Consider the following 26,208-nt stretch of genomic DNA (forward strand, 5'->3'; position numbering starts at 1 on the left):
ACTACTGACTATAAGCCAACAAAATCAATGACTTTAGCTAAATGCATACCTAGAAGAAATGATCCTGTTGTGAAGGAAAAGGGTTGAATCAATCATTTTGCGGATTGATAAAGTAACCATTGACACTTCATTATTGAAAGCATATTGTTATTTCGCAGCATTTTTTTCCACATCCGCCTTAGGCCCAGTGTCCACGCTGTGTAGTTTTGACGCGTATTTTCAGAAATCTGCAGCAAAATCTGCATGTCCATTGTGAAGCTGGCAAAGTCTATGAGAATTCAGAAGTGCTGTCCTCACGTTGCTTATTTTTCCCTTGCGTATTTGGTGCACATTTGGTGCAGAAAAAAAGAAATACACAAGGGAAAAATACTCAATGTGGGCACAGCAATTCTGAATTCTCATAGACTTTGCTGGCTTCACATTGGACATGCAGATTTTGCTGCAGATTTCTGAAAATTGCGTCAAAATACGTAGCGTGGGCACAGGGCCACCGCATGAATTGTAATCGATGCATTTCATTTGATGAAAAAATGTTTCTACACCTACCGTCCATTTACTAAGTAACAGAATATGTAGTGACAAAGTCCGCTAGAAAATTTTCCATGTTCTGCAGAAATGCACAGAGATCAATGATAAAAATTACATTTTTTCAATGATTTTAATTTACTTTTTCATATATGAAAATGTTTATTTTATTGAACAAGGATGGGATCACACAAGGGAAATGCTAGATGAATGCTTCCACTTTTGACAATAATGCATTGTTTTTTTTTTTTCATGAAAAGTGCAACCTATTAAGGAATGAGATTCAAAAAGCTCTTTATGGTGTCAAACATATCCAGGCCTTCTAATGCACAATAGTTGAGATTCAGTGACGTTATTAGATGTGGCTGCCACTCAAAACCATCCTGATCTTTAGCACTGGTGTGAATGCCAGCACTGAGTCCCCTGCAAACATAAAAACTCCAACAAAGCTTTTTGGCCATTTTAATATAAATGTTTTACATTTTTTGGTACATTTTTTATAATAAAATAATATTGTTGCCTTGCTATCAAAATGAAATGCATTGCAGATTTTATCACCGTAAATTACAGGATAAGTTGGTGGGTAACGCAAGTTGATTTTTGAATGTACATAGGTCTTCATTTGCTTTGGAAACGTTCAGTAGAAAGGTCCATGTACAACACAGAAGACACTAGAAACTGTCTTTATGATTAGGAGCTTCTGTGCCACATTTATAACAGTTAATAGTGTTCTTGATGATTCAGACAAACAAGGCACAGAAGATCGACTCCGGAGAAGGAAACCAAATTTCATTCCATGTGTCTGCTCCTATTGGATTGATGTAGAGCAGTTTCAGTTCTTGTGGCCCAATACATCAAGATGGTAGACTACAATCCTCCCAAAGAAATCTGTACTGTTTGGGAAACAGAGATGGAGCTTCTCAACATATTGCTCTGGAAAGTCAAATCTGTGCAGCTCAAAAGTCAAGGAAGAATATACCGTATATTGCAAGAGGACAATGTAAGCAGAAAGCTATCTAAGGGCATGTTTTCACAGTGTTTTAGACTCCGGGAAAACACACTGCGTCCAAAACGCCGCTATTTCTGATCGTGGACACGTACCTATAGTGGTAAATTTAGGATGATAACATACTTTTACAAATGCAAAAATTAAGTTTCATGAAAATTTCACACTTTGAATTTCTATGCCCATAAATCTGAGTTGTTACACAAAATTATATTTCCCACATATCTACTTTACATCAGCGCAATTTTTGAACCATGTTTTTGTGTGTGTTAAGGCCTTGTCACATACAGATAAATCTTTGGCAGATCTGTGGTTGCAGTGAAATCATGGACATATTGTTCCATTTGTACACAGCCACAAACCTGCCACTGATTGTCCACAATTTCACTGCAACCACAGATCTGCCGCAGATTTATCTCTGTGTGTGACAGGGCCTTTAGAAGGGTTCAAAATTTATCAGAAATTTCTCACTTTTCTAGCAAAATTTACAAAACCATTTTTAAGGGACCACATCACATTTTAAATGACTTTGAGAGGCCTATGTGACAGAAAATTCCCCAAAGTGAATTCTAAAAACTGCACCCCTCACACTGCTCAAAAATCACACCCACGAAGTTTATTAACCCTTAACGTGCTTCACAGGAACTAAAGCAATGTGGAAGGAAAAAAAAATGAAAAATTTACTTTTTCCTACAAAATTGTTACTTTAGCTCCAAATTTTGCATTTTACAAAGGATTACAAAGGAAAATGCAATGCAAAATTTGTTATGCAATTTCCCCTGAGTACACCAATACCCCAGATGTGGTGGAAATCTACTGTTTGGGCACACAGGACTCAGAAGGGAAAGAGTGCCATTTAACTTTTCAAACGCAAAATTGGCTGCCATATGGCATTCATAAAGCCCCTGAGGTGCCTCAACAGTGGAAAACCCCTACAAGTGACCCCATTTTGGAAACTAAACCCCCTCAAGCAATTTAGATGTTTGGTGAGCACCTTGAACTCCCAGGTGTTTCACGGAATTTTATAATGTTGAGCCGTGAAGATGAAAAAATACATTTTTACTACAAAACTGTTGCTATAACCACATTTTTTATTTTCACTAGGGCAACAGGACAAAATGGACTGTACAATTTGCTGTTTAATTTCTATTGAGTTTGCCAATACCCCATATGTGATCAAAAACTACTTTTGAGGTACACTACAAAGTCAAGAAGGGAAGGAGTTCAGATTTAATGATTTAATTAGAATGGTTTGCCGGTGCCATGTGCAGAGGCCCTGAGGTGCCAGAAAAGCAAAAACCCACAAGTGACAACATTTTACAAACTACACCCCTCAATGAATTCATGTAGGGATTGCAGACAGCATATTGACACTACAGGTGTGTCCCAAATTATAATACTAATAATTATATTTTTACCACTAAAATGTTTTAACCCCAGATTTCTCCTTTTCATAAGGGGAAAAAGTAAAAAAGGCCCCTTAATATGTTACCCAATTTCTCCTGAACGTGGCAATACCCCACATGTGACTGTATAGTACGGTTTGGCACCATGGCAAGGCTCTGGAGTGAAGGAGTGCCATTTAACTTTTGGGGCACTATTCCTAATATAGTTTGTGGACTCCTTTTGCAGAGTCCTTAAGTGCCAGAATAGCAGAAACCCCCTAATGTGACCAAAGTTTGGAAACTACACCCCTCTTGGAGTTCATGTAGTGGCGATTTAGTTTCTGAAAAACACCCATAAAGTAAAAAGTAGAGAATGTTACAAAATTAAAAATTGCAAAGTAGCCCTTGTAATGCTCAGTACATTGTAATGCCTATCTTGTGCTTCTGGAGACACAAACCCATAATGGGCTCTCCTCACTACTATGTCAAACATGTGGACGTTAACTGTGGTTTAGGTACATTGAAGTGCTCAGAAAGAAGGGAATTTTGTTTACTTACCGTAAATTCCTTTTCTTCTAGCTCCTATTGGGAGACCCAGACAATTGGGTGTATAGCTACTGCCTCCGGAGGCCACACAAAGTATTACACTTTAAAAAGTGTAACCCTCCCCTCTGCCTATACACCCTCCCGTGCATCACGGGCCCATCAGTTTTGGTGCCAAAGCAGGAAGGAGGAAACTATATAAATTGGTCTAAGGTAAATTCAATCCGAAGGATGTTCGGAGAACTGAAACCATGAACCAAAAGAACAATTCAACATGAACAACATGTGTACACAAAAGAACAACAGCCCGAAGGGAACAGGGGCGGGTGCTGTGTCTCCCAATAGGAGCTAGAAGAAAAGGAATTTACGGTAAGTAAACAAAATTCCCTTCTTCGTCGCTCCATTGGGAGACCCAGACAATTGGAACGTCCAAAAGCAGTCCCTGGGTGGGTAAAGGAATACCCCGATAAAAAGAGCCGACAACGGCCCCCTCCTACAGGTGGGCAACCGCCGCCTGAAGGACTCGCCTACCTAGACTGGCATCCGCCGAAGCATAGGTATGCACCTGATAGTGTTTCGTGAAAGTGTGCAGACTAGACCAGGTAGCCGCCTGACACACCTGCTGAGCCGTAGCCCGGTGCCTCAATGCCCAAGACGCCCCTACGGCTCTGGTAGAATGGGCTTTCAGCCCTGAAGGAATCAGAAGCCCAGAGGAATGGTAGGCTTCAAAAATCGGTTCCTTGATCCACCGAGCCAGGGTTGACTTGGAAGCCTGCGACCCCTTACGCTGGCCAGTGACGAGGACAAAGAGTGCATCAGAACGGCGCAGTGGCGCCGTGCGAGACACGTAGATCCGGAGTGCTCTCACTAGATCTAACAAATGCAAATCCTTTTCACATTGGTGAATTGGATGAGGGCAAAATGAAGGTAAGGAGATATCCTGATTGAGATGAAAAGGGGACACCACCTTAGGAAGAAAGTCCGGGACCGGACGTAGAACCACCTTATCCTGGTGAAATACCAGGAAGGGGGCTTTGCATGACAGCGCTGCAAGCTCTGACACTCTTCGGAGTGATGTAACTGCCACTAGAAATGCCACCTTCTGCGAAAGACGTGATAGAGAGACATCCCGCAGCGGCTCAAAAGGTGGCTTCAGAAGAGCCCGTAGAACCCCGTTGAGATCCCAGGGTTCCAGTGGCCGCTTGTAAGGTGGGACTATGCGGCAAACTCCCTGCAGGAACGTGCGGACCTGCGGAAGCCTAGCTAGACGCTTTTGAAAAAACACGGAAAGCGCCGATACCTGTCCCTTAAGAGAGCCGAGAGACAAACCCTTGTCCATTCCGGATTGAAGGAAGGAAAGAAAAGTGGGTAAGGCAAACGGCCAGGGGGTAAAACCCTTATCAGAGCACCAGGCTAAGAAGATCCTCCAAGTCCTGTGATAGATCTTGGCGGACGTTGGTTTCCTGGCCTGTCTCATAGTGGCAATGACCTCTTGAGATAACCCTGAGGACGCTAGGAGCCAGGACTCAATGGCCACACAGTCAGGTTGAGGGCCGCAGAATTCAGATGGAAAAATGGCCCTTGGGACAGCAAGTCTGGTCGGTCTGGGAGCGCCCACGGTTGACCCACCGTGAGGTGCCACAGGTCCGGGTACCACGACCTCCTCGGCCAGTCTGGAGCGACGAGGATGGCGCGGCGGCAGTCGGACCTGATCTTGCGCAACACTCTGGGCAGCATTGCCAGAGGAGGAAAGACATAAGGCAGTCGAAACTGCGACCAATCCTGAACTAAGGCGTCCGCCGCCAGAGCTCTGTGATCCTGAGACCGTGCCATGAATGCCGGGACCTTGTTGTTGTGCCGAGACGCCATGAGATCGTCGTCCGGCGTTCCCCAGCGGCAACAGATCTCTTGAAACACGTCCGGGTGAAGAGACCATTCCCCTGCGTCCATGCCCTGGCGACTGAGAAAGTCTGCTTCCCAGTTTTCTACGCCCGGGATGTGAACCGCGGAGATGGTGGAGGCTGTGGCCTCCGCCCACAGCAGAATCCGCCGAACTTCTTGGAAGGCTTGACGACTGCGAGTGCCGCCCTGGTGGTTGATGTACGCGACCACCGTGGCGTTGTCCGACTGTATGCGGATCTGCCTGCCCTCCAGCCACCGATGGAACGCTTTTAGGGCTAGATACACTGCCCTTATCTCCAGAACATTGATCTGAAGGGAGGACTCTGTCGGAGTCCAGGTTCCCTGAGCCTTGTGGTGGAGAAAAACCGCTCCCCACCCTGACAGACTCGCGTCCGTCGTGACCACAGCCCAGAATGGGGGCAGGAAGGATTTTCCCTTCGACAGAGAAGTGGGAAGGAGCCACCACTGAAGAGAGGTTTTGGCTGCCAGGGAAAGAGAGACGTTCCTGTCCAGGGACGTCGACCTCCTGTCCCATTTGCGGAGAATGTCCTATTGGAGTGGACGCAGATGAAACTGCGCAAAGGGGACTGCCTCCATTGCTGCCACCATCTTCCCCAGGAAGTGCATGAGGCGCCTCAAGGGGTGTGACTGGGCCCGAAGGAGAGATTGCACCCCTGTTTGTAGCGAACGCTGTTTGTCCAGCGGAAGCTTGACTATCGCTGAGAGAGTATGAAACTCCATCCCGAGGTACGTCAGTGATTGGGTCGGAGTCAATTTTGACTTTGGGAAATTGATGATCCACCCGAACCTCTGGAGAGTCTCCAGAGCAACGGTCAGACTGTGTTGACATGCCACCCTGGAGGGTGCCTTGACTAGGAGATCGTCTATGTACGGGATCACCGAGTGGCCCTGAGAGTGTAGGACTGCCACAACGGCTGCCATGACCTTGGTGAAGACCCGTGGGGCTGTCGCCAGGCCGAAAGACAGTGCCACAAACTGAAGGTGTTCGTCCCCCATGGCGAAACGCAGGAAGCGTTGATGCTCTGGTGCGATCGGCACATGGAGATAGGCATCCCTGATGTCGATTGATGCAAGGAAGTCTCCTTGGGACATCGAAGCGATGACAGAGCGGAGGGATTCCATGCGAAACCGCCTGGTTCTCACATGTCTGTTGAGCAATTTGAGGTCCAAAACGGGACGGAATGAACCGTCCTTTTTTGGCACCACGAACAGGTTGGAGTAAAAACCGCGACCACGTTCCTGAAAGGGAACGGGGATCACAACTCCTTCTGTCTTCAGAGTGTCCACCGCCTGAAAAAGTGCAACGGCTCGCTCGGGGGGGCGGAGATGTTCTGAAAAAACGAGTCGGAGGACGAGAGCTGAACTCTATCCTGTAACCGTGAGACAGAACGTCTCTCACCCATCGGTCTTGGACATGTGGCCCCCAGGCATCGCAAAAGCGGGAGAGCCTGCCACCGACCGAGGATGCGGTTTGGGGAGGCCGAAAGTCATGAGGAGGCCGCCTTGGAGACGGTGCCTCCGGCGGTCTTTGGAGGACGTGACTTAGACCGCCATGCAGAAGAGTTCCTCTGGCTCTTCTGTGGCCTGTTGGATGAGGAGGATTGAGATCTGGCTGAGGGCCGAAAGGACCGAAACCTCGCTTGAATTTTTCGTTGCTGAGGTCTCTTTGGTTTGGGCTGGGGCAAGGACGAGTCCTTTCCCTTGGATTGCTTAATAATTTCATCCAATTGCTCGCCAAACAATCGGTCGCCAGAAAAAGGCAAACCGGTCAAGAACTTCTTGGAAGCAGAGTCTGCCTTCCATTCGCGTAGCCACATGGCCCTGCGGACTGCCACCGAATTGGCGGATGCTACCGCTGTACGGCTAGCCGAGTCCAGGACAGCATTCATGGCGTAGGAGGAAAACACCGACGCCTGAGAAGTCAAAGACGCTACTTGCAGAGCAGAGGTACGGGTGACCGCATTAATCTCAGACAGACAAGCTGAGATAGCCTGGAGTGCCCACACCGCTGCAAAGGCTGGGGCAAAGGACGCGCCTATGGCTTCATAGATGGATTTCATTAGGAGCTCTATCTGCCTGTCCGTGGCATCCTTGAGCGATGAACCGTCAGCCACTGCTACTACGGATCTAGCCGCCAGTCTAGAGACTGGAGGATCCACCTTGGGACATTGAGCCCAACCCTTAACTACGTCAGAGGGGAAGGGGTAACGTGTGTCATTAAGGCGTTTAGTAAAGCGCTTGTCCGGAAAAGCCCTGTGCTTCTGGACAGCATCTCTGAAGTTAGAGTGATCGAAGAAAGCACTCCGAGTACGTTTGGGAAACCTAAACTGGTGCTTCTCCTGCTGTGAAGCCGACTCCTCTACAAGTGGAGTTGGAGGGGAAAGATCTAGCACCTGGTTGATGGACGCTATAAGGTCATTTACTATGGCGTCCCCTTCAGGTGTATCAAGATTGAGAGCAACGTCAGGGTCAGAGTCCTGGGCTGCGACCTCCGCCTCATCCTCCAGAGAGTCCTCAAGCTGAGACCCCGAACAGCGTGATGAAGTCGGGGAAGATTCTAAGCGAGCCCGCTTAGCCGGTCTGGGACTGCGGTCCGTGCCGGAGTCCTCCACGTAATAACTAGAGGCCACCCCAGGAGCACGCTTCGTCGCAGACCGAGAGGGGCCTGGGGGCGATCCCGCAGTGCCCGTGGCCTGTGTAAGGACCGGTCTGGACTGCAAAGCCTCTAGTATCTTAGCAGACCATTTGTCCATAGACTGAGCCATGGATTGTGAAAGTGACTCAGAGAGTTTCTCAGCTAAAACTGCAAACTCTGTCCCTGTCACCTGGGCAGAGGAAGCCGGCGGTTCTACATGGGCCGAGGGTCCCACCAGTGCCCCAGGCTCCGGCTGAGCGAGTGCCACAGGGGCCGAGCATTGCTCACAGTGAGGGTAGGTGGAACCTGCAGGTAGCATAGCCGCACAAGAGGTACAGGTTGCAAAGAAGGGAATTTTGTTACTTACCGTAAATTCCTTTTCTTCTAGCTCCTATTGGGAGACCCAGACGATTGGGTGTATAGCACTGCCTCCGGAGGCCACACAAAGCATTACACTAAAAAGTGTAAGGCCCCTCCCCTTCTGGCTATACACCCCCAGTGGGATCACTGGCTCACCAGTTTTAGTGCAAAAGCAAGAAGGAGGAAAGCCAATAACTGGTTTAAACAAATTCACTCCGAAGTAACGTCGGAGAACTGAAAACCGTTCAACATGAACAACATGTGTACCCGAAAAACAACCAAAAATCCCGAAGGACAACAGGGCGGGTGCTGGGTCTCCCAATAGGAGCTAGAAGAAAAGGAATTTACGGTAAGTAACAAAATTCCCTTCTTCTTCGGCGCTCCATTGGGAGACCCAGACGATTGGGACGTCCAAAAGCTGTCCCTGGGTGGGTAAAGAAATACCTCATGTTAGAGCTGCAAAGACAGCCCTCCCCTACGGGGAGGCAACTGCCGCCTGCAGGACCCTTCTACCTAGGCTGGCGTCCGCCGAAGCATAGGTATGCACCTGATAATGTTTGGTGAAAGTGTGCAGACTCGACCAGGTAGCTACCTGGCACACCTGCTGAGCCGTAGCCTGGTGCCGTAATGCCTAGGGCGCACCCACGGCTCTGGTAGAATGGGCTTACAGCCCTGATGGAACCGGAAGCCCAGCAGAACAGTAGGCTTCAAGAATTGGTTCCTTGATCCATCGAGCCAGGGTGGATTTGGAAGCCTGCGACTCTTTACGCTGATTAGCGACAAGCACAGAGAGTGCATCCGAGCGGCGCAGAGGCGCCGTGCGGGAAATGTAGATTCTGAGTGCTCCTACCAGATCCAACAAATGCAAATCCATTTCATATCGATGAAAAGGATGAGGCAAAAGGAAGGTAAGGAGATACCACCGTAGGGAGATCTCCGGAATCGGGCGCAGCACTGCCTTGCCTTAGTGAAACACCAGGAAGGAAGCTTTTGGATGACAGCGCTGCTAGCTCGGACACTCTCCTAAGAGACGTGACCACTACCAGAAAGGCCTCTTTCTGGGAAAGTCGAGAGAGTGAAACATCTCTCAGAGGCTCGAAGGGCGGCTTCTGGAGAGCAATTAGTACCCTGTTCAGATCCCATGGGTCCAACGGCCGTTTGTACAGAGGGACAATGTGACAAACCTCCTGCAGGAACGTGTGTACCTGAGGAAGTGGTGCTAGGCGCTTCTGAAGCATACAGATAGCGCTGAGACTTGTCCTTTAAGGGAGCCGAGTGACAACCTTTTTCCAAACCAGATTGCAGGAAGGAAGGAAAAGTAGGGAATGCAAATGGGCAGGGAGACACTCCCTGAGCAGAGCACTAAGAGAAGAATATCCTCCACATCCTGTGGTAGATCTTGGCAGACGTCGGTTTTCTAGTCTGTCTCATGGTGGCAATGACGTCCTGAGATAATCCTGAAGACGCTAGGATTCAGGACTCAAAGGCCATACCGTCAGGTTCAGGGCCGTAGAATTCAGATGGAAAAAACGGCCCTTGGGACAGTAAGTCCGGCCGGGCTGGTAGTGCCCACGGTTGGTAGACCGTGAGATGCCACAGATCCGGGGACTACGACCTCCTCGGCCAGTCTGTGGCGATGAGGATGGCGCGGCGGCAAACGGACCTGATGTTGCGTAGCCCTCTGGGCAGCAGTGTCAGAGGGGGAAACACATAGGTAGCTGGAACTGCGACCAAACCTGAACTAAGGCGTCTGCCGCCAGAGCTCTTTGATCTTGATACCGCGCCATGAAAATCGGAACCTTGTTGTTGTGCCGAGACGCTATTAGGTCGACGTTCAGCATCCCAAGCGTTGACAGATTTCCTGAAAACCGTCCGGGTGAAGATACCCTTCCCCTGCGTCCATACCCTGGCAACTGAGGAAGTCTGCTTCCCAGTTATCTGCGCCCGGGATGTGAACTGCGGATATGGTGGATGCTCTGTCTTCCACCCCCATCAGACTCCGCCGGACTTCCTGGGAGGCTTGCCGACTGCGTGTTCCGCCTTGGTGGAAGATGTATGCCACCGCTGTGGAGTTGTCCGACTGAATTCGGATGTGTGTGCTTTCCAGCCACGGCTGGAAGGCTTGCAGGGCAAGATACACTGCCCAGATTTCTAGCACATTGATTTGAAGGATGGACTCCTCTGAAGAGAGTCCTTGACCGTCTGAGAAGGGGGACGTTCCTTCTAGGGACGTCGACTTCCCATCCCATTGGCAAAGAATGCCACATTGGAGTGGACGCAGATGAAACTGCACGAAAGTGACTGCCTCTGCATGAGGCGTGTTAAGGAGTGTGACTGGCCGTGAAGGAGAGACTGCACCCCCGTCTGTAGTGAACGCTGTTTGTCCAGCAGAAGCTTCACTATCGCTGAGGGAGCGTGACACTCCATGCCCAGATATATGTCATCGATTGGGTCGGTGTCAGATTTAACCTTGAGAAGTTGATGATCCACCCGAAACTCTGGAGAGCCTCCAGCGCTACGCTCAGGCTGTGTTGGCATGCCTCTTGAGAGGGTGCCTTCACAAGTCGACCGTCCAAGGAAGGATCACCGAGTGACCCTGAGAGTGCAGGACTGCTCCCACTGCTGCCCTGAACTTGGTGAAGCTCCGTAGGGCTGTCGCCAGACCGAAGGGCAGGGTTACGAACTGAAGATGCTCGTCTTCAATAACGAAACGTAGCAAACGTTGGTGCTCTGGAGCAATCGGCACGTGGAGATAAGCATCCTGATGTCTATTGATGCTAGGAAATCTCCTTGAGACATTGAGGCAATGACGGAGCGGAGGGATGCCCTCCGGAACCGCCTGGCCTTCACGTGCTTGTTGAGCAGTTTTAGGTCCCCCACAATCAGATTGGAGGAAAAACCGTGTCTTGTTCCTGAAGAGGAACAGGAATTACCACTCATTCTGCCTGCAGAGGAGCATCGGCTCGGTGGGTAGGTGGGGAAGTTCTGAAGAATCGAGCCGGAGGCCGAGAACAGAACTCTATCCTGTACACGTGAGACACAATGTCTCTCACCCACCGGTCTGTGACCTGTGGCAGCTAAATGTCGCCAAGGCGAGAGAGTCTGCCACCAACCGCGGATGCGGAGAGAGAGAGCTTAAAGTCATGAGGAGACCGCCTTGGAAGCGATTCCTCTGGCTGCCTTCCTTGGGCGTGATTGAGCCCGCCTGGAATCTGAGCCCCTCTGAGCCTTTTGAGCCCTTTTGGACTAGGACAATTTGGACCTGCCCGAGCCCGGGAAGAACCGAAACCTCGACTGTCTCTCACGGACAGCATTAATAGGGTAAGTCGCAATGCAGACATTGCGAGGATAAGGACGCTACCTGCGGCACAGATGTACCTGTGCTCAAGACCAGCTGCGCAAGACCAGCTGACATAGCTTAGAGTGCCCATACGGCTGCGAATGCCGGAGCAACCGACACGCCGATAGCTTCATAGACAGATTTCAACCAGAGGTCCATCTGTCTGTCAATGGCATCTTTAAGTGAAGTCCCATCTCCACTGCAACTATGGATCTAGCCGCAAGCCTGGAGATTGGGGGAGCCACCTTTGGACCCTGGGTCCAGCGCCTGACCACGTCAGGGGGAAAGGGATAACATGTATCTTTAATACATTTGGAGAAACGCTTATCTGGTAAGCGTGGTGATCCTGAACTGCTTCACTGAAGTCAGCATGGCCAGAAAAGTACTCAATGTACGCTTGAGATACTGAAATGGGATTTCTCCTGCTGTGAAGCTGACTCCTCCACTGAAGGAGCTGGGGGAGAGATATCCAACATGCCATTGCTGGACGCTATAAGATCATTCCCCATGGCGTCACCATCCGGTGTATCCGGATTGAGAGCGGTGTCAGGATCAAAGTCCTGATCAGCTACGTCTGCCTCATCATACAGAGAGTCCTCTGCTGTGACCCTGACTAGTGACGAGGCCGAGTGCCGCTCCCAGCGAGCTCGCTTAGGCTGTCTGGGACTGTCGTCCGTGTCAGAGCCTACACCCTGGCAAGATTGCCCATGGCCTGTCTGGACTGCAAGTCACTATCCCATGACAATCTATCAGCCGAAACTGCAACACCGTCCCCGTCCATGGACAGGATTCACAGGTGGTTCCTTTGGCCACCTCTAGGAGAGACCCCGGCTGACCAAGTGCTACAGAGGAGCATTGCACACAACGGGGGTCAGTGGAACTTGCCGGTGGAACAGTATCACATGCAGTAAAAGCAGCATAGAAGCCTGTGTTGCTTTTTTGCTGCTGTAGTCTAGCCATCTAGGAGCATATAGCCGAGAATAGCGACCGTACAGTGCAATGTATAGCATACAAGCATAAAGTACAAATGAGCCCTTTAGCACATGCAATATGAGCAGCTTAGAAAGCCTGTGCCTTGGCACCCTTGCTTTTTTGCTGCTGTAGACTAGCCATCCAGGAGAATATCTCCAAGAGTAGCGACCGTACAGTGCAAGGTATAGCATACAAGCATAAGTACAAATAAACACTTCAGCACATGCAATACAAGCAGTATAGAAAGCCTGTGCCTTAGCACCTTAGCTTTTTCGCTGCTGTAGTCTAGCTATTCTAGGAGAATATAGCCAAGAATAGCGACCGTACAGTGCAATGTATAGCATACAAGCATAAGTACAAATGAACACTTCAGCACATGCAATACAAGCAGCATAAAAAGCCTGTGCCTTAGCACCCTTGCTTTTTTGCTGTTGTTGTCTCGCCATCTAAGAGGGCATATAGCCAAAAATAGCGACCTACAGTGCAGTGAAAGCTAAAATACAAATGGACACAACGGTATATAGTGGGGTCAGCACTTCAGGTGCTGCTTACCGCCCGCCTATAGGCGGGTGTGTGGTCGCCAGAGTCCTGTGACTGGTTGCCCAGAGCTTGTCTCCGTTCTCCAGCTCGGACTGCAGGAATGGCTGCCGGCGTCCTTCTCCAGCTCGTGTGACGAGGGGCGGGCCGTGGGCGTGCCCAAGGCAAGAGCGGGAAACCGGCGTCCCACTGTGTCCAGTGAAGGGGGCTGGAGAATGCAAAGCAGACTCCAGCCCTCGGCGCTGACTGTCTGTACAGCGTCCCGCCTCTCCCCTGACTGGCAGGGCTGGGGGCGGGAACGAAACGGAAACTAGGCCGCAAAGCCGGGGACTCGAGTAATAAGCGCGGCCGTCCTATGTGCACGGCCAGCGCGGAGTCCCCGGCGCACCACAAGTCCCAGCCGCGCCACAGTGTAAAAACACCCAGCAGCGGCCCGGCGCGGCAGTTCCCAATACATAAATTCACACAGCAAAGCTGCCGTGAATAATAGCACAAGCGCTCCGCGCTGTTGTCCCCGGCGCACTAGCACTCCCAGCAATGCTGGTGTGTGTGTGCGCGATGTGTACGGGGACACAGAGTACCTTAATGTAGCAGGGCCCTGTCCCTGACGATACTCAGCTCCATATCCAGCAGGTTCTCTGGGTCTGTGGATGGAGCCCGGTCTCAGTGCCTGGAGACCTGTAAGATCCCACTTCCTCAGAGCCCCTCAGGGGGATGGGGAAGGAAAAACAGCATGTGGGCTCCAGCCTCCGTACCCGCAATGGGTACCTCAACCTTAACAAACACCGCCGACATAAAGTGGGGTGAGAAGGGAGCATGCTGGGGGCCCTAGTATGGGCCCTCTTTTCTTCCATCCGACATAGTCAGCAGCTGCTGCTGACTAAACAGTGGAGCTATGCGTGGATGTCTGACCTCCTTCGCACAAAGCAGAAAACTGGTGAGCCAGTGATCCCACTGGGGGTGTATAGCCAGAAGGGGAGGGGCCTTACACTTTTTAGTGTAATGCTTTGTGTGGCCTCCGGAGGCAGTGCTATACACCCAATCGTCTGGGTCTCCCAATGGAGCGCCGAAGAAATAACCCTGTGTCTTGGCACCCTTGCTCCTTGTGAACGACATGCTGTTGTCTCCCAGGAGAGTGATCACTGAGGGTATATAGCCACAAGCTAACAGTACAGCCGAACCGAGAAAATGTATACAAATATAATTATATATATATATATATATATATATACACAGTTCGGCACCCAAGGGGGACCAGCACCGGGTGACCGGTGTGGCTTACCGACCGCTCAAGCGGTGTGTGGCCACCAGATTCCCTGCCTCGGGTCTCCCAGAGCTGCAGCCAGAAGTCCTCCACCGGCAGAATGTGCTTAAAACATGGCTGTCGGCGTTCACAGGGGAGGAGGGAGCCGTGGGCGTAACTAAATAAGTGCGGGAATCTGGTGCCCCAGAGTGATTAGTGAGGGGGGAGGAGGACACCTAAGCGTGCTCCAGCCCTCACTGTCGGCGTCACGCCGACCGTCCCGCCCTTACCCCTGACTGGCAGGCCCGGGGGCAGGAGTTTAAGGCACTAGGCCGCAAAAGCCGGGGGCTAAAGTTAAAACCGCGGCCGGCAAGCAGGCGCGGTAGTCCCGGTCTCATACCAACGCCGCAGCCGCTGCAGCGTCTGAGGCCAAAGTGCTCCATGCACCGTCCCCAAGGGGACACAGAGTACCTGTAGATGCAGGGTCCTGTCCCTGATGATACTCAGTCTCCTGTCCATCAGAATCCCACAGGGGCTGCGGAGGGAGCCCGGTCCCAGTGCCTGGATGACCGGTTAGGATCCCACTTCTCCCAGAGCCCCTAAGGGATGGGGAAGGAAAACGGCATGTGGCTCCAGCCTTTGTACCCGCAATGGGTACCTCAACCTTAACAACACCGCCGACTCAGTGGGGTAAGAAGGGAGCATGCCGGGAGCCCTGTTAGGGGCCCTCTTTTCTTCCATCCGATACAATCAGCAGCTGCTGCTGACTAAAATGGGAGCATGAGTGCATGTGTGCCTCCTTCAACACAAAGCATAAAAACTGATGGGCCCGTGATGCACGGGAGGGTGTATAGGCAGAGGGGAGGGGTTACACTTTTTAAAGTGTAATACTTTGTGTGGCCTCCGGAGGCAGTAGCTATACACCCAATTGTCTGGGTCTCCCAATGGAGCAACAAAGAAAAGGAGGGCATTTGGATTCTGCTGGAATTCTTTTTGTGAGTGGAAGTGCCGGGGCATTCAGAAGTGCGGTCACATCAAACACAGGTACACGCGTCACCGCTAATGACGCTACATTGAATAGCATGTTAGCACGCCCCTGTGGGTGTACTAACATGCTAAGAGGACGGACTAGTTGGGGGAAGTAACGCCCTAATGACTAGTGCCCTCGCTCATTAGCATAAGAGAAAAGATCTTAAGAAATACTTTTTATAAAGATCCCTTTATCTATGCTACTGTATACACGGGCGGTTAGGCAGAGATTTGCAATATGCAGTCACAACTGCTCGTGGTTCTATGCATATTGGACCTGACAGGTTCCCTTTAAGTCTCTCAAGGCCCTGTCACACACAGATAAATGTGCGGCAGATCTGTGGTTGCAGTGAAATTGTGGACAATCAGTGCCAGGTTTGTGGCTGTATACAAATGGAACAATATGTGCATGATTTCACTGCAACCACAGATCTGCCAAAGATTTATCTGTGTGTGACGGGGCCTTTAGTGTAATGATTACCATCCTGCAAAGGATATCTGAAGGGCATTGTTATCTTCTGGGTAAAATTCTGCAATTTTCACTAGTTCTCCTTCTTTAAGGCATCCTGCAAATGAAAAGAAGATTTTTAGCTTGAAGTAATAACTCTTAGAAAAAGTATCTATGTAATGGAAGTAATTACCTTGTAGTACACAACTCCTGCTTGAAAACCCACCCTGGAACTGGATGTGGATTTCTGATATGCATACTTTGTGTGGGAACTCCAATGTAATCCATTGAGATGATCCCTTGGGCAAGAAAGTACACAAACTCTAAATATCACTGACTTGGCTAGTTAGAAAAAAAACTGAAATCAGGTGAAAGTTTAGATACAAAAATTTGCAATTCATTTTTATGCCCTTAGGCCTAAGCCACACGGCAAGAAAATCGGTGCGAGAGGAGTGCGATAGAACATCACATTCCAGTCGGACCAATATTAACTAACCTATGTGTCAGCACACATGAGCCCTAATTGGACCGAGAAAACAATCGCAGTATGCCGTGACTGTATTGCCGGACTCTTTCTCTCGCACCCATTTAAGTGAATGGGGCGAGAGGAAACAAAAAAAAAAAAAAAAAAACCACAACGCACTGCACTCGCGGTACACCGGTGTACTGCAAGTGCAAGGCGAGAATGGCAATAGCCAGCTATGGAGGAGAGAGGGAGATAAATCACTCCCTCCCCTGCTCAGTGCCGGCCTGCCCCTCCGCAGCTGAGGTCCGTTAGCAAAGTCGGACCTCAGTTGCAATGACACTCCGCTCCTGCTGTGCTGCCAGCGCGAGCCGAGTGTCATGCGAGCATCGCACTAGTGCCCAGTGTGGCCCAGACCTTGAAAACAGCCATATTACAAAAAAAAAAATAATATTTACCACGTCTACGTCAGCATCATTTTGAAACATTTTATTGTTAGAAGAATTGAAAGTTTAATAGCAATTTTTCTTTTTTTCTTATGTAAATTTATAAAACCCATCTTTTTAGGGACCACTTCAAATCTGAAGTAAGTGAGAGGCCAATATGTCATAACACACTTCAAAATGCCTCCATTGTAAAAACAGGACCCTTCAAGGTATTCAAAAATCACAGAATGGTTATCAACCCTTAAAGGGGTTGGTCACTACTTGGACAACCCCTTCTCAATCCCTATGTTTGTGCCCAGTAAAATAATATCACTTATACTCACCTCCGGTGCCTCTTCAGTAGTATCAGCATAAAAATATCACTCAATCCCTGCAACCAATCAGTGCTGGCTTCACTGTCCCCTCCTTTGGAAAATTCAAGACATCTGGAGGAAGAGAGCACTGCTGGCCTCTTTGTTCCTTTGCATGCCAATAACGTACAAAAGAAGGGAGGGTAAAGCCAGGACTGGTTGGCCAAAGGTATCATGTGACAATGTCACGCAATCCCCAGGAGAGTCTGCTGACACCACTGGAACGACACCGGAGGTGAGAATAGGTGTTACTTCACATTGATTAAAACAAAGTGGAGAGAAAAATAAAAAGTTTCTTTAGCCTCACATTTTTTATTTTCATGAGGGTAATAGGATGCAATTTCTCCTATGTCGATACTTCATGTGTTGCTAGAAACAACTGTTCAGGCACACTAACTAGTTCCAAAAGGAAGAAGTGATGATTTGGAGTGCAGAGTTTTCTGCAATGGTTTATGGGCACCATGTCGCATTTACAAAGTTGCGTAAAGTATTTTAAGGTGGGATATGTAAGTTGTGCTGAGTACATCAAGTGGTTCAATGAGAAGGTAAATCACAAAAATGTAGTAATTCATGAATGTGTGGATTATTTGAAACAGTCTTATCCTAATGCTAGTTTTTTCTGGGCAGGTGTCGCATTGCCAAGTGGTGTCCTTTCTTATTCTCCATTTCTAACACACTTTGCATCGTTTGTGACCTTCCTTTCCTTGCAGTTTGAGTGATCTAATTGTTCTTATTGTACACAGCCTAGTTTGGGGTGTCTGTGTGAAGGTACAATACAGTTCAAAAGTTTAGGATCACTTAGATATTGCCTTATTTTTTAAAGAAAAGCACATTTTTTTTTCAATGTAGCTACTATTAAATTAAACAAAAATAGACTATACACTGTTAATGTGGTAAATGACTATTATAGCTGCAAACGTCTGGTTTTGAATGCAACATCTACATAGGTGTATAGAGGCCCATTTCCAACAACCACCACTCCAGTATTCTAATGGTACATTGTGTTTGCTAACTGTGTTAGAAGGCTAATGGATGTTTAGAAATCCCTTGAAAACCCTTGTGAAAGTATGTTAGCACAGCTGAAAACAGTTTTGCTGATTAGAGAAGCTATAAAACTGACCTTCCTTTGAGTTAGTTGAGAATCCGGAGCATTACATTTGTTGGTTCCATTAAACTCTCAAAATGGGCAGAAAAAGAGAACTTTCATGTGAAACTCAACAGTCTATTCTTGTTCTTAAAAATGAAGGATATTCCATGTGAGAAAATGCCAAGAAACTGAAGATTTCCTGCAATGGTGTGTACTACTCCCTTCAGAGGAGAGCACAAACAGGCTGTAACCAGAGTAGAAAGAGAAGTGGGAGGCCCCGCTGCACAACTGAGCAACAAGACAAGGACATTGGAGTCTCTAGTTTGAGAAATCGACGCCTCACAGGTCCTCATCTGGCAGCTTCTTTAAATAGTACCCGCAAAATGCCAAAGTCAACGTCTAGAGTGCAGAGGGTACTCTGGGATGCTGGCCTTCAGGGCAGTGGCAAAGAAAAAGCCATATCTGAGACTGGCTAATAAAAGTAAAAGATTAATATGGGCAAAAGAACACAGACATTGGACAGAGGAAGATTGGAAAAAAGTGTTATGGACAAACGAATCAAAGTTTCAGGTGTTTAAATCACACAGCAGAACATTTGTGAGATGCAGAACTACTGAAAAGATGCTGTTAGAGTGCCTGACGCCATCTGTCAAGCATGGTGGAGGTAATGTGATGGTCTGGGGTTGTTTTGCTGCTGGTAAAGCGGGAGATTTGTACAATGTAAAAAGGGATTTTGATTAAGGAAGGCTATCACTCCATTTTGCAACGCCATGCCATACCCTGTGGACAGCGCTTGATTGGAGCCAATTTCATCCTACAACAGGACAATGACCCAAAGCACACCTCCAAATTATGCATGAACTTTTTAGGAAAGAATCAGGCAGCTGGTATTCTATCTGTAATGGAATGGCCAGCTAAGTCACCAGATCTCAACCCTATTGAGCTTTTGTGGGAGCAGCTTGACCGTATGGTACGCAAAAAGTGCCTATCAAGCCAATCCAACTTGTGGGAGGGGGGAAAGCATGGGGTGAAATATCTCCAGATTACCTCCGCAAATTAACAGCTAGCATGCCAAAGGTCTGCAAAGCTGGAATTGCTGCAAAGGAGCATTCTGTGACGAAAGCAAAGAGTGAAGGAGAAAATTATTATTATTACAAGTAAAAATCATTATTTCTAACCTCGTTAATGTCTGGACTATATTTTCTATTCATTATGCAGCTCATTTGATAAATATAAGTATGATTTTTCATGGAAAAGACGAAATTGACTGGGTGACCCCAAACTTTTGAACTGTAGTGTATAACCCCTTCCCATTTGCAGCACCATGGAATCAATCGTGCTCTGTAAATAAATAAGAATAGTAATGATTTCCATGAAATTGACTTTGTTTGTTGTAGGTGTAAAAGATAGAACTGTGTGAGTTTTTTTTTTTATATTTTTGCGTGTCGTGCTAACATTTTTATTCATACCATGTTTGGATACTAAGTATATATTTGCTATTTATTACTTTTTTTATTGAGTTGCCGCAACAAAAAAAAAAAAAAATTCATGTTTTTAATCCTTACATTTTCTGTACAAATAATTTTAGATTTTAAGAAATCAGACTTTGACTGATCTGACAATACCTTATATATTCAGAACTTTCATTATTTTACATTTCTTGATTGTTACCTGGGGAAAATTTAGAGATTTACATTGTTATGCTTTTTTTTGTAAAGCATCATTCCAGTGTTTTTTTAACACTGGAATGACGCTTAAAATCTAATTCTGCTGCCCCCCCGTCATATACTCAACTTCTGGCAGCTTCACCTTTTACTAATGCAGTCCTGCGACCCCATTTTGTGACTGTAACTTCTGATTGGTAGGAAGTCAGAAGTTACGTCACAAGGCTCTCCAAGAGATGCATTGAGTTGTGACCTCCATGAAACACTGGAGCTGACAACAGGTCACAAATTGCCAAAGCCCGACTGGAGCGGTGGCGATTTAAGGTGAAGGCACTGGAAGGTGAGCATAATACAAGGGCCAGGGGCTTATATTTAAAGCACTGCAACTAAAAAAAAAAAAAAAAAAAAAAAAGCTGGAGTGGTGCTATAAAAATTGTTAAAAACTTTTGTTCTTACAGTTTACTTTTTCATTTTTCAGTTTCTAAAAAGGGAACCTGTCAGGTAAAAAAAGCATTAAAACCTACATATATATACCTACATATAGCTGTGTGAGCTATTAACCCTTTCCTACCCATCCCTGTGTTGTTATAATGTGTAATATGAAAGTAATAAAATACATTTTATTACTTACATATTCCCTATGTAAATAGCATAGGTCTCTAGCCCCATGGGTGTCTCATCGCCCTGTGGGCGTCTACATGCTTTCCATGGTGTCATGCCCCTGTGGGCATGATACCATGGATTTACATGAGCGACGTCAGTTCTGCAGCTTCAGAATCTCACGTGCGCGCTTACCATTCTCGCCGCCTTCTCATCCTGGCGCTTGCTTCTCGTCTTCTGACGTGCGCTGCGCATAACCAGAACCGCAGGAGTCTTCTGAGCATGCGCGGTGCGGGTCAGAAGGTGACCAGCAAACACCAGGATAAGGCAGCAAAAAGGTAAGCGCGCATACGCGAGATTCTGAAGTAGTGATGGTCACGTCGCTGATGTAAATCCATTGTATCACACCCACAGGGGCATGACACTATGGAAAGCATGTAGACGCCCACAGGGCGATGAGATACCCATGGGGCTAGAGACCTATGCTATTTACATAGGGAAAATGTAAGTAATAAAACGTATTTTATTACTTGCATATTACACAATATAGGGGTTAATAGCTCACACAGGCTCCTGCTTGTAGGTCAGAACGCTTTTTTGACCTGACAGGTTCCCTTTAATGAAATCATGTGATCCTTATTGGCTTAAGCCCGCTTTACATACTACAATATATCTTACAATGTGTCGGCGGGGTTACGTCGTAAGTGATGCACATCCGGCATCGTAAGGTACATTGTAGTGTGTAACAGCTACGTGCGATTGAACGATAAAACGTTCATCGCATGCACGTCGTACATTCCTCATGAATTGAACGTCAGGTTGTTCATCGTACCCGGGGTAGCACACATTGCAGTGTGTGACACCCCGGGAACGATGAACAGATCTTACCTGAGTCCCGCAGCTCCCGGCCAGCAATGCGGAAGGAAGGAGGTGGGCGGGATGTTTACGTCCCGCTCATCTCCGCCCCTCCGCTTCTATTGGCCGGCTGACGTGTGACGTCGATGTGACGCTGAACGTCCCCTCCCACTCCAGGAAGTGGACGTTCGCCGCCCACATCGAGGTCGTATGGATGGGTAAGTACGTGTGACGGGGTTAATCGTTTGTGCGGCACATTCAACAAAATTGAACGTGCCGCACATACGATGGGGGCGGTTACGATCGCATACGATATCGTATGCAGATTCGTAACATGCACAGCAGGCTTTATACTGTAAAAATCACAGTCTCCTATGGTTGGACTTCACGAAAGAATAAATATTGCATCGATGGTGGCCTTCAAGAGGTCCCCAGCTATCACTACAAACCATTGGCACTCTGAGACTGCAATGAGGGGGAGTGTTATGAGAGCCCGAATGAATCGCCTGGGCTGGATTGCAGCACTTAAATACCACTGTTGATGACTGACTGAGGCATTTAAGGGGTTATGAATACTGAAAGATGCCGTCTATTAACACAGCTGGTGTCTGCCCTATATGGGGCAGGCTCAGCTCCAGAGCTTGCTCCACACATCCTGGTTAGCTCCATGACAGCATGTGTGTCATGGAGCGCAATAGGGCTTTAGGGTAATGTCCTACACTGCACATATTGCCGCAAAAATTTTTGCCACTGAAACTTGTTTCTGAATATCCAAATGGCTTTGTTTTAGATTAACAAGACAGTTGCACAGCTTTTCGCAACAAAGTCAGCATAGTGCGAATTTACTCTAAAAGAAACAAAAGTACATATGCATATTAAGGACTACTTTTTACTATACCGAACATCACCTAACATGATTGTACCTGATCAGAGTTCCAGCAGGTTTCTTCCTTGCGGTCCAAAAGGTACTGCTTGCCAAACTGCTTAACATCCCTCTGAAGAACTGAACTAACCCTTCAGGAAAAAATTAAATAACATAATTAACACATGTTTTTACATCAGCGAAAAAGGGATCGATTTTTGTCCTCATGTGTCATCCCTACTGCCTCTTTTTAACCTTAGTTTTGCATCCCATTTTTTTCTCTCATCCATTTTTAATAACCAAAGGAGATACCGTATATTGCGGATCATAAGATGAACTTCTTTTTTCCAAAATTTGGGAGGAAATTTGGGGGCGAGTCTCATAGTCGGGATGTACCTGGCTTGCTGGTGAGATGGCAGCGGTGGAGCGGGTGACAGGAGGAAGGAGCACGCTGCAGCAGTGGCTCGGGCCAAACATGTGTGCCCACTGTTAAACTTAAATGAATATTCACTTCTCCCCACACCAATAATGTCGTCCACCTCTCTACACTTGAAGCCAGCTCCGAGAGGTGGGCAGGATTATTGGAATGGGGAGCAGTGAATATTTAATTTTCTTTGATAGTGAACACACATGTTCACCCCAGCAACCAGCTTCCTGCTGCGACGGGGGCAATCGTGTCTGCTATAAAAGGTTATGGTCCCTGTAGTGTCCCGGTGTTTCCTCTCAACATCCTACGTCACACAAATCCCTGGCGGCCGCTGTGATCTCAGGTGTGCACAGTGATCTGCCTGTATACCATTATAATAACCAAAGAAAAGAGAGTCTTTAGATTTGCTGAGATTAGAGAAACCCAAAACAAGCAATAGTGAAATGAAGGGAATTTTGTTACTTACCGTAAATTCCTTTTCTTCTAGCTCTTATTGGGAGACCCAGACGATTGGGGTATAGCTACTGCCCTCCGGAGGCCACACAAAGCACTACACTAAAAAGTGCAAGGCCCCTCCCCTTCTGGCTATACCCCCCCGTGGTATCACGGGTTCTCCAGTTTTAGTGCCAAAGCAAGAAGGAGGAAGCCAATAACTGGTTTAAACAAATTAACTCCGAATAACGTCGGAGAACTGAAAAACCGTTCAACATGAACAACATGTGTACCCGCAAACAACAAAAAAATCCCGAAGGACAACAGGGCGGGTGCTGGGTCTCCCAATAAGAGCTAGAAGAAAAGGAATTTACGGTAAGTAACAAAATTCCCTTCTTCTTCAGCGCTCTATTGGGAGACCCAGACGATTGGGACGTCCAAAAGCTGTCCCTGGGTGGGTAAAGAGATACCTCATGTTAGAGCTGCAAAACAGCCCTCCCCTACGGGGGTGTCACTGCCGCCTGCAGGACTCTTCTACCTAAGCTGGCATCCGCCGAAGCATAGGTATGCACCTGATAATGCTTGGTGAAAGTGTGCAGACTCGACCAGGTAGCTGCCTGGCACACTTGTTGAGCCGAAGCCTGGTGTCGTAATGCCCAGGACGCACCCACGGCTCTGGTTGAGTGGGCTTTTAGCCCTGAAGGAACCGGAAGCCCCGCAGAACGGTAGGCCTCTAGAATTGGTTCTTTGATCCATCGAGCCAGGGTGGCTTTAGAAGCCTGCAACCCCTTGCGCGTACCAGCGACAAGGACAAAAAGTGCATCGGAACGGCGCATGGGCGCCGTGCGGGAAATGTAGATTCTGAGTGCTCTCACCAGATCTAGCAAACGTAAGTCCTTTTCATACCGGTGAACCGGATGAGGACAAAAGGAAGGCAAGGATATATCCTGATTAAGATGAAACGAGGATACGACCTTAGGGAGAAACTCCGGAATGGGGCGCAGCACTACCTTGTCCTGGTGGAACACCAGGAAGGGAGCCTTGGATGACAGAGCTGCCAGCTCCGACACTCGCCGAAGCGATGTGATCGCAACAAGAAACGCCACTTTCTGTGACAGGCGAGAAAAGGAAACTTCCTTCAAAGGCTCGAAAGGCGGCTTCTGGAGAGCAACTAGTACCCTGTTCAGATCCCACGGATCTAACGGCCGCCTGTACGGGGGCACAATATGACAGACCCCCTGCAGAAACGTGCGCACCTTAGGAAGACGTGCTAGACGCTTCTGAAAAAACACGGATAGTGCCGAGACTTGCCCTTTAAGGGAGCTGAGAGACAAGCCCTTTTCCAACCCCGATTGCAGGAAGGAAAGAAAAGTGGGCAATGCAAATGGCCAAGGGGATACTCTCTGTGCAGAGCACCAGGATAAGAAAATCTTCCACGTTCTGTGGTAGATCTTAGCAGACGTCGACTTCCTAGCTTGTCTCATTGTGGCTACGACTCCTTGAGATAATCCTGCGGACGCTAGGATCCAGGACTCAATGGCCACACAGTCAGGTTCAGGGCCGCAGAATTCTGATGGAAAAACGGCCCTTGGGACAGTAAGTCTGGTCGGTCTGGCAGTGACCACGGTCGACCTACCGTGAGATGCCACAGATCCGGATACCACGATCTCCTCGGCCAGTCTGGGGCGACGAGTATGACGCGGCTGCAATCGGATCTGATCTTGCGTAACACTCTGGGCAAGAGTGCCAGAGGTGGGAAGACGTATGGGAGCCGGAACTGCGACCAATCTTGAACTAATGCGTCTGCCGCCAGAGCTCTTTGATCGCGCGACCTCGCCATGAATGCCGGGACCTTGTTGTTGTGCCGGGACGCCATTAGGTCGACGTCCGGCACTCCCCATCGGCGACAGATTTCCTGAAACACGTCCGGGTGAAGGGACCACTCCCCTGCGTCCATGCCCTGGCGACTGAGGAAGTCTGCTTCCCAATTTTCTACGCCTGGGATGTGAACCGCGGATATGGTGGAGGCTGTGTCCTCCACCCACATTAGAATGCGCCGGACTTCTTGGAATGCTTGCCGACTGCGCGTCCCTCCTTGGTGGTTGATGTATGCCACCGCTGTGGAGTTGTCCGACTGGATTCGGATCTGCTTTCCTTCCAGCCACTGTTGGAAGGCCAGTAGGGCAAGATACACTGCCCTGATTTCCAGAACATTGATCTGAAGGGTGGACTCCTGCGGAGTCCACGTCCCCTGGGCCCTGTGGTGGAGAAACACTGCTCCCCACCCTGACAGACTCGCATCTGTCGTGACCACTGCCCAGGATGGAGGCAGGAAGGATCTTCCCTGAGACAATGAGGTGGGAAGGAGCCACCATTGTAGAGAGTCCTTGGCCGTCTGGGAAAGGGAGACTTTCCTGTCCAGGGACGTTGACTTCCCGTCCCATTGGCGGAGAATGTCCCATTGAAGTGGGCGCAGATGAAACTGCGCAAAGGGAACTGCTTCCATGGCTGCCACCATCTTCCCGAGGAAGTGCATGAGGCGCCGTAAGGGGTGCGACTGGCCTTGAAGGAGGGATTGCACCCCTGTCTGTAGGGACCGCTGCTTGTTCAGCGGAAGCTTCACTCTCGCTGCTCGAGTATGAAACTCCATGCCAAGATACGTTAGCGACTGTGACGGTGACAGATTCGACTTTGGAAAGTTGATGATCCATCCGAACGTCTGTAGAGTCTCCAGCGTAGCATGTAGACTGAGTTGGCATGCCTCTTGAGAGGGTGCCTTGACAAGTAGATCGTCTAGGTAAGGGATCACCGAGTGTCCCTGAGAGTGCAAGACTGCTACCACCGCCGCCATGACCTTGGTGAAGACCCGGGGGGCTGTCGCCAGACCGAATGGCAGAGCTACGAACTGAAGATGGTCGTTTCCTATCACAAAACGTAGAAAACGTTGATGTTCTGTAGCAATTGGCACGTGGAGATAAGCATCTTTGATGTCTATTGAGGCAAGGAAGTCTCCTTGAGACATTGAGGCAACGACAGAGCGGAGGGTTTCCATCCGGAACCGTCTGGCGTGCACATG

The 26,208-nt window shown here is 48.6% G+C and overlaps 1 protein-coding gene across 1 annotated transcript in view; it reads right to left on the reverse strand.

Annotated features, from left to right (window-relative positions):
- Positions 1-644: 644 nt before the first annotated feature.
- Positions 645-26,208, reverse strand: part of NR2C2AP (nuclear receptor 2C2 associated protein) — a 32,772-nt gene continuing 7,208 nt past the window's right edge. The window contains exons 2-5 of the mRNA XM_075338428.1: positions 22,335-22,425; positions 16,140-16,245; positions 15,996-16,064; positions 645-1,473 (exon numbers count right to left, since the gene is read on the reverse strand). Of these exons, the coding sequence (XP_075194543.1) occupies positions 1,358-1,473; positions 15,996-16,064; positions 16,140-16,245; positions 22,335-22,425 (382 nt within the window). The 3' untranslated portion in view covers positions 645-1,357. The remainder of the gene's footprint in view (positions 1,474-15,995; positions 16,065-16,139; positions 16,246-22,334; positions 22,426-26,208) is intronic.

The sequence above is a fragment of the Anomaloglossus baeobatrachus genome, chromosome 1 (genome assembly GCF_048569485.1).
Source record: "Anomaloglossus baeobatrachus isolate aAnoBae1 chromosome 1, aAnoBae1.hap1, whole genome shotgun sequence".
NCBI classification, from domain to species: domain Eukaryota; kingdom Metazoa; phylum Chordata; class Amphibia; order Anura; family Aromobatidae; genus Anomaloglossus; species Anomaloglossus baeobatrachus.